This window comes from Neophocaena asiaeorientalis, unplaced genomic scaffold, assembly GCF_003031525.2.
Source record: "Neophocaena asiaeorientalis asiaeorientalis breed wild unplaced genomic scaffold, Neophocaena_asiaeorientalis_V1.1 scaffold136, whole genome shotgun sequence".
NCBI classification, from domain to species: Eukaryota; Metazoa; Chordata; class Mammalia; order Artiodactyla; family Phocoenidae; genus Neophocaena; species Neophocaena asiaeorientalis.
In genome coordinates this window covers 1,744,823-1,758,023 of record NW_020185333.1, presented here as the reverse complement: position 1 = coordinate 1,758,023, position 13,201 = coordinate 1,744,823, and the positions used below count along the sequence as shown (strand labels likewise).

At 42.1% G+C, this 13,201-nt stretch overlaps 1 protein-coding gene across 5 annotated transcripts in view; it reads left to right on the top strand.

The window, feature by feature from the left end:
• The first annotated feature begins 2,704 nt into the window (after positions 1-2,704).
• The window catches only part of SIDT1 (SID1 transmembrane family member 1), an 84,641-nt gene continuing 74,144 nt past the window's right edge, over positions 2,705-13,201 (top strand). For all 5 annotated transcript variants that reach the window (XM_024735349.1, XM_024735347.1, XM_024735344.1 and 2 more), the window contains exon 1: positions 2,705-2,917. In XM_024735349.1, coding sequence (XP_024591117.1) covers positions 2,705-2,917 — 213 coding nt within the window. The remainder of the gene's footprint in view (positions 2,918-13,201) is intronic.

Genomic DNA, 13,201 nt, shown 5'->3' with positions numbered 1-13,201 from the left:
AGTAAGCCACCACTTGTGTTTGGCAGAGACTTAAAGGCAGGGGAGTAGGAAAGCTTTATAGTGAAAAAAAGGGAAGGTTTTCAGAAGTGCTCTGATTGGATCTTGGTGGCATGGAGAAGCTGGAAGCAGGCGCATTTTACGGTTTGTAGAACATATTTGGCTTCCTCTGACTGATCCTAAGTTGGAAGCAGGAGCAAAAATTGGAGAAGCTGGCAGTCACTGACCAAGTCCTGACTGTTCTGGGCCATTTGCTACAGAGTTTGTGGTTTGGCTTCCTGGACTGGCTGCTGCAGAGGTTGTGGGTCGCGCGTCTGTCATCATACATGGACTGCACATTGTCTGTTTGTGTGTTTAGTCTCTCACAGTGGAAGCTGGGCATTGTAGATATTTTTAAAACCTGGCTGATGGACCATGTTTTACTTTTTAGCTATTGAACAATATAGTCAGATAATAATATTTGGTCGTATAACATTTTATGCTTTCTAATACTGACACAATTTCAAATACGTTCTTCCCCCACCCCCCTTTTATCCTTACAGCGATCTTGTAATCCTGGGGAGGTTAATTACCTAAAATCATTCATTGGATTGGGGCTAGAGTTAGGAGTCAGTCACAGTATAGCCTGATTTGCAATGTAACACACAAATTGTCTGGTATAGATATCATCTACAATGGCTTTAAAATAAATATTCTGGGCTCTAGGGGATAAAGGGTCTGTTCCAACTGTTTCTAAATTCATTACTTAAAGTTAGGATAAATGATTGAAGGGTCATAGCTCCCTTCAAGTCCCTACAAGGCTGTCATGTGGAAGAAGGATTAAGTTTATTTCTACGGCTCCAGACGGCAGAACTCACACCAGTGAGTGGAAGAGAGGCAGATTTCCATTTAAAATGTGAAATAATGAGACACTTGCCCCCCAAAGGAGGGGTCACCTTGTGAAAGGGCCAGTTCCTCGCTCCTCTTAGTGTTTGAGTAGGACTCCATGATCCTACTCCTCTAGAAAGGGCTTGAACTGGCCAGGCCAGCTAATCTCAAAGGACATCATAAACCTCAAGTTCATGAAACGTTTTAAAATTATATAAAGAGGCATAGGCATTTTAAATACAGCAATTTAACACCATTCAAATTCTGGATGAAATTATCATGCTATGTTCCTCAAAAACGATCAGTTCTATTTTAAACGTTACCCCCAGACTCTTCTTTGAATCAGTATTTTTGTCCTCATGCCCATATATTTTCAAAAACATTTTTTAAAAAGTAAAAAAAAATTTAAATTCTAATAACAGTACTAATAGGAAGTCATCTAATAACAGTACTAATAGGAAGTCATCTAATTCAATCGTCCACCTGCATTGTTTCCTGATTGTGCACTTATAACTTTATACCAAATGTACTGCGCTCATTGTTTTTGATGTTTTAATAAATTGTAGTAATTCAATAAGGTTAAAAAAAGAGAGAAACACTTCCCATTGAATGGTAGGGAATGCTAGGATTTTAATCTGTAATTCTTTGAACATGATATTTTTCCTTCTTTGTGGCTTCTTTTTTAAAGTTCCCTCAGGTTGAACTCAATTATATTCTTTTCTAGTTTACAAATAACTTGAAGCTGAAAGCAAAGAGTCCTCCTGACTTGTGACTGATGTTCTGCCAGGACTTCCGAGGGATCCTCTTCTCAACCCACCCTTTACCTGCCTCTTCAACTGTTTAAATTGACTCCCCTAATTTTTTCCTGAAAGGTATCTCCTTTTGATTTGGGGCTGCGGTTTCTCTCCTGAAAAACAATACAGAATCCTGGGGGTTCTGCTAAATCTAAGAAGTCATTGCAGAGGTAAAGTAGACAAGAAGTTAGGGCAGAAGTTGTGCCCTCTGCACAAAGCCAGCTGCTCTGGGTCGTCTTTGACAACTTCCGGGACTAGACTTCAGGCGGTGTTCGAAATTGTTTTCTTTACCATATCTATTTGGTTTTTTATGACTGTACATATTTACATACGTACACGTATGGCGAGGGAGAGAGAAAGTGATGATGTGAGGCTCCTTGAGATTAAGAGGTGATAAGAAAATAAAGCAGGTGGCTGGGAAGGGAGAAGGGAAAATCCTGTTAGAGAAGGGAGAATTGAGAGTTAACCGTCATTCAGACGAGCAGGAGGTCTCTGCAGGTAGCAGTCTGTAAATGCGAACTTGTGCACCCACTTTGGGGACAGGCTCTGTTGCTTTCTATTTCTTCGCTTGCAGCCGCGTGCCTATTTATTTGAAACTGACTGAATTTCCTCTCAATGGCTGGTCAGGTTGATTCTTCAAGACTAGTGGATATTTCTTTTTAATGTCTCCAACGCATTTTTTTTCTTTCTTTTTTTTTTTTTGAGGTTAAGGGGGAAGAGATGGTTGAAATTCTGGCTGGGTAAGCTGGGGAATTCTCAGAAATGAGAAAGGGGGAAGGAAACGGACTTAGAAGCCGGCAAGCAAAGCAGCAGCCCCCGGTCCCCCTATCTTCCGCACCCCCTACCTCCGCCCCGTGACCTTCCGTGGAGACCCCAGGAGGCTGCATCAATATTTGATCAGCCTTTCGCCAGTGCGTTGCCAGCACTCGTCGGCAGGGCTTGCCGGGCATCGCCTGCGCTGCGCTGCAGCCGGCGCCGGGGCCCGCAAGGGGCTTTGGAAGGACCGGCTCTTCGCTCGCCCGCTCCCCTGGGGCGCGGCGCCCACCATGCGGGGCTGCACGCTGCTCGGCACGCTGCTCTGCGCGCTGTCCTGGCTTCTGCCGCCGGCGGCACCCGGGCTCCCCGCGCAACCCTTAGCGCGGCGCCACGACTCCCGCGACCCCGTCAGGGGCGCTGAGTTCGATCGCATCTACAACGGGGTGGTGAGCCTCAGCACCGAGAACATCTACTCCTTCAACTACACTAGCCAGCCCGGCCAGGTAAGACACTCGCTCCCTTCGCTCCCAGGAACTTGCCAGACCTCAGAGCCCCGTCGCTGCTCTGGGTCCCTGGGCAATCGACCTCGGGAGACCACAGGGACCAAGGGACCCTCGTTCCCTTTCTCCTTCAAAGCAATCACTGACTTGCCCAAGCTGCCGTATCCTCCCCTACCGGCCTCGGGGACACCTTCGCCTCCTCTCGCGCCTTCCCGGCCTGGTCTCTAGCATCTCTGGGCTTTGCAGGGGCGCTGGTTCCCCGCACCGTCTGCGGGTCCTGGCCCCCTGCTGGGCCCCTCTCTAGGGAGGTCACGATTTCTAAGGCTGAGGAGGGAAAGGACCGCACCTCTGTTCCTAATCCCCTGCGGGGAAGGAACCTCATCTTTTCTGGATGATTCTGCCAGACTTCTATCTCATAGCACATGGGGAGGGAGAGCTGCTCAGAATCTAAAATGGGAATGTGTGAGAACAGACCAAGCTGCAGAACCTCTGTGTGTTCAAGAGTCACTGTCTGCGTTTCTGTACCGTTGTCACACGTTTGTGCTTCAGAGAAGCCAGAAGACCCAGCCAAAGATATTGGAACTGCAGCCATCAGCCGATTTATCGAGCTTTTGATTTTATACAAGGATGGATAATTGAGTGAAAGTTCTAGACCTGTTTCTGACAAAAATTGAGGTGAGACAAGGGAAGGAAAGGACTATTCCAGCAACTACTCCTTTGACACATATACTCTGATTGTATAATGTAAGAAAATGCATACAGTTAGCTTTTCCCCTCTAATAGGAGGCACAGAGAAAAGAGAAAACTCCCCAGTGCACCTGCCTCTAGATCTTCTTCCCAGGAATGTATGTGAATGAGTGTGTATATATGTGTATACATATGTATGAATGTATATGTATCCCTTACTATGCCAGCATTCCCTACTCATTGGGGAAATTCCAGAACCAGATGATTGGGATACCATGATATGCCTCCCTAACTCTCACTTAGGATCAAAACTCAGAAACCTGGTAGCTTGGGGGTAGTATTTAGCCAAGAGGGACCAGTGTGCCCATCACCACTCCCAGACATTTCCTAAGTGTGTGTACTGAGCAAGTGTACCATCTCCAGTCTGGCACCAGATCCTAAGCTTGGTCTTCACCATGGACCATGTCACCATATTCTTACCCTGTCCTGTCCCTCGCTGACCTTTAGGTTGTACTCCTGAAGTAAGCAGAGTGGCTGTGTGCAGACCCATTCCACTGTAGACAAGTCGGGGGGGGGGTGTCAGTTTTTACTCCCCACATTCCTTGTAACCCACCTTTTCCAGTTCTGTGTGCTGTATGGACCAGCTGACATTGCACCTGAAGTGTGTTCCCAGCCCTGTTATTGGCTCAGAATAAATAAATGTCTGAAAAACCCCATGATCTCTGGGATGTACTGCCAGTTTCCCCCTAAATCATCGGTAAGGAAACTCAAATGATGTGTGCAAAGTAAGACCCTACATCAGGCTTTAGTATATCTTACACTGCTGCTTAGAGATACAGTGACTGCTTTTTTACTGTTCTTTGGACCTTTTTGGCTGCAGTATTCAGTGAGTTCCTCTACCTCAGCACACGTTGCACTGTTTGCAGTTAGGGTCACCTACTTGACCTTCCCAGAAAACCATGAGATATTGAGGATGGGGGCAGAGTTATGTCCATCTCTATACCCTAGTACCTAGCACAGTGCTTGACACATAACAGGTTTACTAATGTTTTTGAAAAAATGAATAAATAGTTGAAAAAAGAGTTAAGGATTCTTTAAGCTAAACCTAAATAAAATATACCTTTTAGTAGGTTGAATGTGAGATCATTTCAGATAAAAACAAAATTTTTAAAAATTGTTCTGGGATTATGCTCTTTCCATTTTGCCTGTATGTATGTTAAAATGCCCTTTATTTTATGAAACAATGGTGATAATTAGTTTTTAAAATATCTTTGCATAATACAATAAAAAGCTGACAGTCCCTAAATTTTACTAGTCTGAGAAATATAGTTGGAAACCTTAGGACTAGCAGAAAACTCAAGTGCTTTAATTATTTTAATGCCAGTATGCAATAATATGAACCAGATGTCCTCAAATCTTACAGCCTTCTGAAACTTCTCTTTAATGTGCAAATAAGACAGTGGAATCCTCAATCAATTTACTTTGGAAAATTGCCCTTCTCTTCCTCCAGTCCTGTATTCCAGTTGCTTTCTCCAGAAATGGCATTGTTCTGACCTACCCATCCAAACCATTATTCTGTTTCTCTTGATGGCCTCCTCTCTTCTTGGTCCCTTTTGCCTCATGTTGGAGACCAGCGCCCCCTCCTTCTAATACCATGAACACAATCCTGTTGGATATAGCAGAATTTTACTGAAGGTTTGGAGTAACATAAGGAAATTGCAGAACAGCACAGAGTAGGTGACAGATTAAACCAGAAATCTAAGCAACACTGTCATAACAATTTACCAGCTATTCCTCCACCAGGAGAAATATCAGGATGGTGGCACTATTTTTCAGGCCCTGGCTTGTCACCATCTTCTTGGCCACCCCTCACCCCAAATGCTGGCCTCTCAGTCTCTAAATTTTTGATATTCTCTCACGTCAAGCAATTTTGCCTCCATGACCAACCCCAAACTCACTAAAGAACTCTGCTAAATAAAGAGCTATGAGCCCAAGAGCAGAACCTTTTTCCTTTAACCTGAGCAAGGTCTTGGTCAGGGCTCTCTCCCCTGCACATGTCATTTCCCATCTACCTGTCTTCAGTGCAACTAAGAATTTGGTTTAGACATAGGTGTATTCTTAATTGGAAAACTGAAAAATATGGAATGAAATACAAATAACAGTGTTTATATTGGCACTAATGGACATGTAGCACATGAAATCATTAAATTCACACTACAGAGCATTATAAAAAGAAGACTTTCCTGAACTCTTTTTCAAATGCTTCCCATTTCTTTTCCAATGAACATAAATTTTATTTCCTAATTTTCACGTAGCATCTAGCTCTCCAGAGAGCAGCTCTCCAGAAATCTTGACTTCACACAAGTTTTTCTCAATTTAATTAAGTACACTGAGGTATTTATCTTTTAATGACATATAGTTGTCTATGCCTAAGGAACAAATCTTGGCTTTATTAATATCAACCAGTATCTAGAATCAGTTATACCAGCCTGTCAGATCCAGACTGAAAAAGCCTATCCAATTCTCATGAACAGGACATTCCAGGGGTAACGTCTAGCTGTAAACATTACTACTTAGAAGAATTAAAAATGTTAATGCAATAGCCTCAGTTCTCTCCAAGTCGTATGTACTCTCCCCGTTTTCTTTACAAAATGAGGCAGAGAAACCTCCTCTGCTGTCCTCCCACATCTCCTTACTGAACTGGACTGGTGCTTGTTTGGGAAGAATCATCTCATTAGCACATTACCTGGGTGGTTGGTTACTGTCTCAGTCAGTTCAGCCTGTTAGAGTGCCATAGACTGGGTGACTTAGGAAACAAACATTGATTTCTCACAGTTCTGGAGGCTGGGAAGTCCAAGATCAAAGTGTCAGCAGACTTGTATCTGGTGAGAGCTGGTTTCTGGGCTTGTAAACAGCACTTACAGATATGTCCTCATGTGGCCCAGAGAGCAGAGAGAGTAGCCAGCTCTCTCCTGTCTCTTATTATAAGGGCACTAATTTTGAGAGCTCCAACCTCATGATCTAATTAACGTCCAAAGGCCCTACCTCCAAATACTATCACCCTGGGGATTAGGCTTCAACATATGAATTTGGGGATGTGAGGACACAAACATTCAGTCCACAGAGTCACCTCTCACATTTTCCCGCGTGGCTCTGAAGAAAGAGTATTGACATGTCATAAGGGTATTTAGGGGCTGACATTACTTCAGTTATGAGTCTGATTTTATGCAGGGCCCATCTTCTGCCTGCCCTGACCTGATAATCATATGTTAAACTGTACAATGGACCTCTACCTTTGCTACTTGTGCTGAACTTGTTTTTCAATTCCGTTTTGTTTCTTGCTGAGTGCCATGTCTATAAGCTTGCTGTAGTGTTGGGTTTGGTTTTTCAGTTGTTATTTTGTTTTGTGTAGATTTTACTGCTGTGATGGTCCCTTCTGACAGGGTGTTTTAGGTTCTTATACAGTTTATCGAGATTTTCAGCCTTTCTGCCTTTCCCAATTTGGTTTCAATGTGTTACCAGATGTATCTCCTATGTCATTCCTCACTGTTAGCTTGAATCTTAAAGACCAAGGGACTTGAAGATACCGTGAAACCTCTTTGCTGCTAGAAGTGCCAGCATTTCTTTCTTCATTTCAAATAGAAGTAACCACACCCTGTTGATATTATTACACGTTGCCATGCAGCACCCCAGGGTATGTTAGCCAGCTCTTCCTGCGTTGTTTAACGCTGGAGCTGACTGAAGTTCATGTCAACACACCAAGATGGTGCGTTAATGATTTAAAGGCACAACTAATGAGCTATTGGAATTAGGGCCTCACCATCCTTTCTGCTTATTTGCTAAGAAAAATATCAAATACATCATGGGCTGCCAGACAATACAGTCTTTTCTATTTTGCTAAAAAAAAAAAATTATAAACATTGATCTTTTTTTTCTTTACTTGGACATTTTGAAAATGGAAACTTTGAGGTTTTCCAGTACATTAGCTGGCTATGCAAACCAAAACAAAACCTAAGGACCTGTATTTTGCTTAAAACCTAAGGTCAGCAATAAGAATAACATTGTATTCTATTAAGTCCTCAGCCTAAGATCCTTCGGTTTTTATATATAAGAATGTGTGTAAAAATTAGATAGAAGCAGTTGCTTTACATGTTAAAAGATAGTGCTCCATTCCTGAAAAGCAAAGCTGAATGTTATATAGCAACTTTAAATTATATAGTAAATGTTATTAATAAAATTAATTTGCTGTAATAATTAATTACTTCAAATTCTTATTCCCCTCATCCCCTCAGTTTATTTGAAGTGACAGTAATAGCCAAAGAAATTGATTTTACTATTGGGAAGAAGTTATACGCAGATGTTAATTTTGCTACAAGATTCAACAGGGGATTTTTCAGTTAGTTTAACAAGAAGAGTAAAGCTGGCTTGAAGTTGTCTTATATTGAAAAATGTGTCCAGAGAAAGTTGAACATGAGTTTTCTTTCCTGATAAGAAAGCTGTAGGAATCCACTTCCCTGTCGCAGCTCCCAAGAAGTGGGAAATTTTCTCTTATTTGGACCACTGAAAAGGTTTTGAGGAGCTAGTTTTCAATCCATAATTTTAAGGAACTTTATTTTGGACCCAGCCTTCTACAGCTCATCCCAAGGATGGCCAGGTGCGTCACTATGTAATTATGAAAGTATTGGTTATTTAAAAGTGAAGATCACCTATGTTTTGGTTAGACTCTTAAGTGTTTGAATAAAATACTTAATTTCCAAAAATGGTGGCAAAATTAAAGTTTATCTAACATCATCAAGTAACATGTTGTCCTGAGCAAAAACATCCTTTGGCTACCTGGGAACTTACACTTGATACTGTGGACATTTAAAAGTGTAGATAAAAGTTCACCTCTCCCTCTGCCTAACCTTGGCTGCAAAAGATTTTCAACTTTGTTTGCTTCCTCACTGTCCCCTATATGTACATATTTTTAACAAAACTTTATTCTTCAAAGCAGTTTTAGGTTTACAGAAAAATTAAGCAGAAAGTGCAGAGTTCCCATATATCCTCTCCCCACCCTCCCCCATTCACACAGTTTCCCCATTATTAATATCTTGCATTAGCGTGGTACACTAATGAACAAATATTGGTGTAATATTGATATTTTATTGGCCTTTATTATTTACTAAAGTCCACAGTTTACATTAGGTTCACTATTGGTGTTGTACAGTTCTATGGGTTTTGAGAAATGCATAGTGTCATATATCCATCATTATGGTGAGTTATATAGAATAATTTCACTCCCATAAAAATCCCCTGTGCTCTACCTATTCATCCCTTCTTCCTTTCTTTCAAACCCTAGCAACCACTGATTGGTTTTCTTTACTCTCTTTATAGTTTTGTCTTTTCCAGAATGTCATATTGTTGAAATCATACAGCATGTAGCCTTTTCAGACTTGCCTCTTTCACTTAGCAATATGCTTTCAAGGTTCCTCCATATCTTTTCATGGCTTGATAGCTTATGTCTTCTTAGTACTAAATAATATTACATTGTCTGGATATGCCATAGTTTATTTATCCATTCACCTAAGAAAGACATCATGGTTGCTTCCAATTTTTAGCAATTATGAATAAAGCTGCCGAAAACATTTGGGTGCAGATTTCTGTGTGGACATAAGTTTTCATCTCATTTGGGTATATACCAAGGAGCTTAATTCCTAGATCATACGGTAAAAGTATGTTTAGTTTTATAAGAAACTGTCAAACTTGTCTTCCACAAGGACTGTACCATTTTGCACTCTCACCAGCAATGCATGAGAGTTCCTGCTGTTCCATATCCTCATCTGCATCTGGCGTTGTCAGTGCTTTAGATTTTAGCCATTCTGAGAGGTGTAGAATGATATCTTATTGTTTTGGGTTTTGTTTTTTTTTGCGGTACGCGGGCGTCTCACTGTTGTGGCCTCTCCCGTTGCGGAGCACAGGTTCCGGACGCGCAGGCCCAGCGGCCATGGCTCACGGGCCCAGCCGCTCCGCGGCATGTGGGATCTTCCTGGACCAGGGCACGAACCCGCGTCCCCTGCATCGGCAGACGGACTCTCAACCACTGCGCCACCAGGGAAGCCCTCCTATTGTTTTAATTTGCAGTTTCCTAATGGCATATACAGTTGAGTATCTTTTCACATGCTTATTTGCCATCTGTATATCTTCTTTGGTGAGGCATCTTTGCAGATCTTTTGCCCATTTTTAAACTGGATTGTTTGTTTCCTCGTCGTTGAATTTTAAGTGCTCTTTGTAGATTTTGGATACCAGTCCTTTATCAGAAACAAGTTTTACAAATATTTTCTCCTTGTCTATGGGCTTGTCTTCTCATTCTCTTAATAGCATTTTTCACAGAGCAGACATTTTTTAATTTAATGAAGTACCACTTATCAATTTTTCCCCATGGATCCTGCCTTTGGTGTTGTATCTAAAAGTTTGCCATAAAATCTAAGGTCACCTAGATTTTCTCCTTATATCATCTTCTGGAAGTTTTATAGTTTTGAATTTCACGTTTAGATTTATGATTCATTTAGGGTTAGTTTTTGTGAAAAGTGTAAGGTCTCTGTCTAGAATTTTTGTTTGGTTTTTGTTTTTGTTTTGCGTATGATATCCAGCTGTTCCAGCACCATTTGTTGAAAAGGCCACCCTATATTTTTAGTATTTATTATAGTACTGCGTACGTGTGTATACATTTATAGCCTATCTTGGACTAAGGAGTTTGAAGCAACTCTTTATTGGGGGCTCCTCATTGTTCTTACCATTGTTTCCAACCTTCCCCTCTGTTACCATCATCTCCGATCTCTACCATTCTCTTGTTGCTCCTTTTTTCTATGTATCTTTTGTCTCTCTGCTTCTTCCACCCCTTTTGTCTTTCCAGTCTTCTGTGAACACTGTCAGTCCATCAAGGTTCTTCCTGTTCTCTGGTCGTTTGAAGCTCTGCTACTGGCAAAATATTCTTTCTTCTTCATCTCAGGAGATATGTTTTGTTCCTTCCTTCCTGATTCAGAGCCGGTCTCCCAATTTTTAAGGTTTTGCTATAGAATGTTAATAATACCAACAGTGGAGGATGCAGAGCATACATTATTTGGGCAATCAGTATATATTTGTTTTGACTTCATGTACCATTATTTCCTTTTTTTCATGTCAACAAGATTTTCTTTGTCAAGTCTGCTTAGCTACAGAAGTGTGTCATTGGGCTTGCATTTGTGATGTTTTTTCTATTTTTTCTATCAATAAAAGAAACACAAAATATCCCGGAAGGGCTTCCCTGGTGGCACAGTGGTTGAGAGTCCGCCTGCCAATGCAGGGGACGCGGGTTCGTGCCCCGGTCCGGGAAGATCCCATGTGCCGCGGAGCGGCTGGGCCCGTGAGCCATGGCCGCTGAGCCTGCGCGTCCGGAGCCTGTGCTCCACAACGGGAGAGGCCACAACAGTGAGAGGCCCACGTACCGCAAAAAAAAAAAAAAAAAAAAAAAAAATACATATATATATATATCCCTGAAAACCATAAGAAAGAGGTAATTGTATTTTAAACTTAAGAGCTGAAAGGACCTTTTAAATTACCCAATCTCCTCTCTCTTAAAAGGAGAGAAAAGAGCTGGTAAAATAAATTACTTGTCCAAATTATACAACTAGTTTGAAGCAAAGTCAGGAACATAACTCAGGTTCCTGAGGACATTTCCTCAGGATATGTCTACTAAACCTCCCACAAAAGCACATCTGTTATGCTTATCAACAACAATAAAAATTTTAAATACCATAGTCATAATTCCACAGTCAGGTTGTTTGATCATACAGTTTAAGAGCTTTATGTCTGATTCCCTTACAGTTACTGAAAGTTGAAACAAGAGGATTTTCACTTCTGTTTTTCCTCCATGGATCGTCGAGGCATCCATTTGCCTGTGTTAAGTCAGGCAAGCAGAGTTGACACTAAGGAAAACGGTGAATGTGACAGATTTCCTTCAGTGTTTCACAGAGCCACAGGCACCCACCACCCTGTGGACCAGCCTTCATCTCTTCTGTGCTTTACTGTCATTAATGCTGGGTTCCTTCTTTGTGCCAGACATAGGGCAGCTTGGAGACCTAAGCAGTTAACCTATATGTTCCTCTAGGGCAGTATTAATCCTGAGAACTGGTATTTCCGGATCCCCACTAAATAGCTATGAAGATAAGCCATAGCAAACAGGAATGACTGACTCTTCCTGTTCCTTTAGATCTAACTGTCCTTCTGTGGATGAACTGACTCACAACTATTTTAATTTGTCTGACTGGGGGTGTATGTTATGCTCCCCCCAAAATTAGCATGTAAATGCTCACAGTTTTATTTTATCCTCTCTAATACTTGCAAAAAAGGAATCCTGTATTCATCCCCACTCTCTCCCTGCACCGTCTTCACCAGAGTGGAGGAATTATAGGTTTCTAAGGAGAAGGACAATGTTTATCTGGGTAATAAAGGGATAAAAAGTGGGGGATAAGGAAACAGGCAAACAGAATGAAGTCTGGGTGTGCAGAGATGGTTTGGGGAGATCTGCGGACAGTAAGGCTCAAGTTAGCTGTGGGCTATGAATGAAGTAGACAGAGAAGGAAAGAGGGTGTGGGGTCAGGCAAGGTTATTGGCTGCAGGCAACAGAAATCAACTGGCTAACATAAGGAGAAAAAGAATTTACTAGAAGGATATTGGATAGCACCCAACCTGAGTTCCTAAGCTCACACTGTGGGGACCAAGAGAGAATACACTGCAAGAAATTATAACAACAGACACGCAGCAGGAATGTGTGGCCAGGATGCTCACCTAGGCACTACCACCTCCTCTGCCATTAGACATGGTCACCCCTGGACCCTGTTGTCATGGTCCCTACTGATGTCACCACTGACAGCGAGTGTTAAACTCTTCCTTCATCTTTGTATCATTTAATCACCGTTGAAAGTACCAAGTGGGAGCATCCAACTCTCCGAGCGTGGGTCCTGTACCTGCCCCCTATGGCATCTACAGGCAGCCTTGCCTCCCACAAAACTCACACAGTGGCGTGGAGGGGAGGAAGTTCCTCTAAAACATGCAAGGCATTTGGATGCTGGGCAGCCCCCAAATCAACCCCACCAAAAGTTTTCATGGGGTGTTCTCTAGCTAGGACATTTGTTGGAAGATAGTTACATGGACCCAGACATAAGTGATCAGGGACCAAAGGGAGCAAATCTGGGCTACTGCAGGCTATCTTTGCCCATTTAAAGAGGAACATCTTACCTGAGCACCAGAGAAGAATTCAAGTCATATATATCATCTCGGCCACAGTGTTTACTCCATGATTAGAAATAATTGTGTCTCTGAAATATGGCCTTCCCTGAGGCCGCTTCTGCTAGTCTCAGGAAATTATCTTTGAAGATTTTGAAGGGGATGATGTTTGCAGATGATTGGCTTTGTCTTGTTTAGAAAGCAGTTTTCTTTAGGTAATACTTATATACTGCCAATACTTATTTAAAATTACAAATGGCACCAGTCTGGCAATGAATACCACTACAGAAATAAACAGCTGATAGGGCTTCCCTGGTGGCGCAGGGGTTGAGAGTACGCCTGCCGATGCAGGGGACA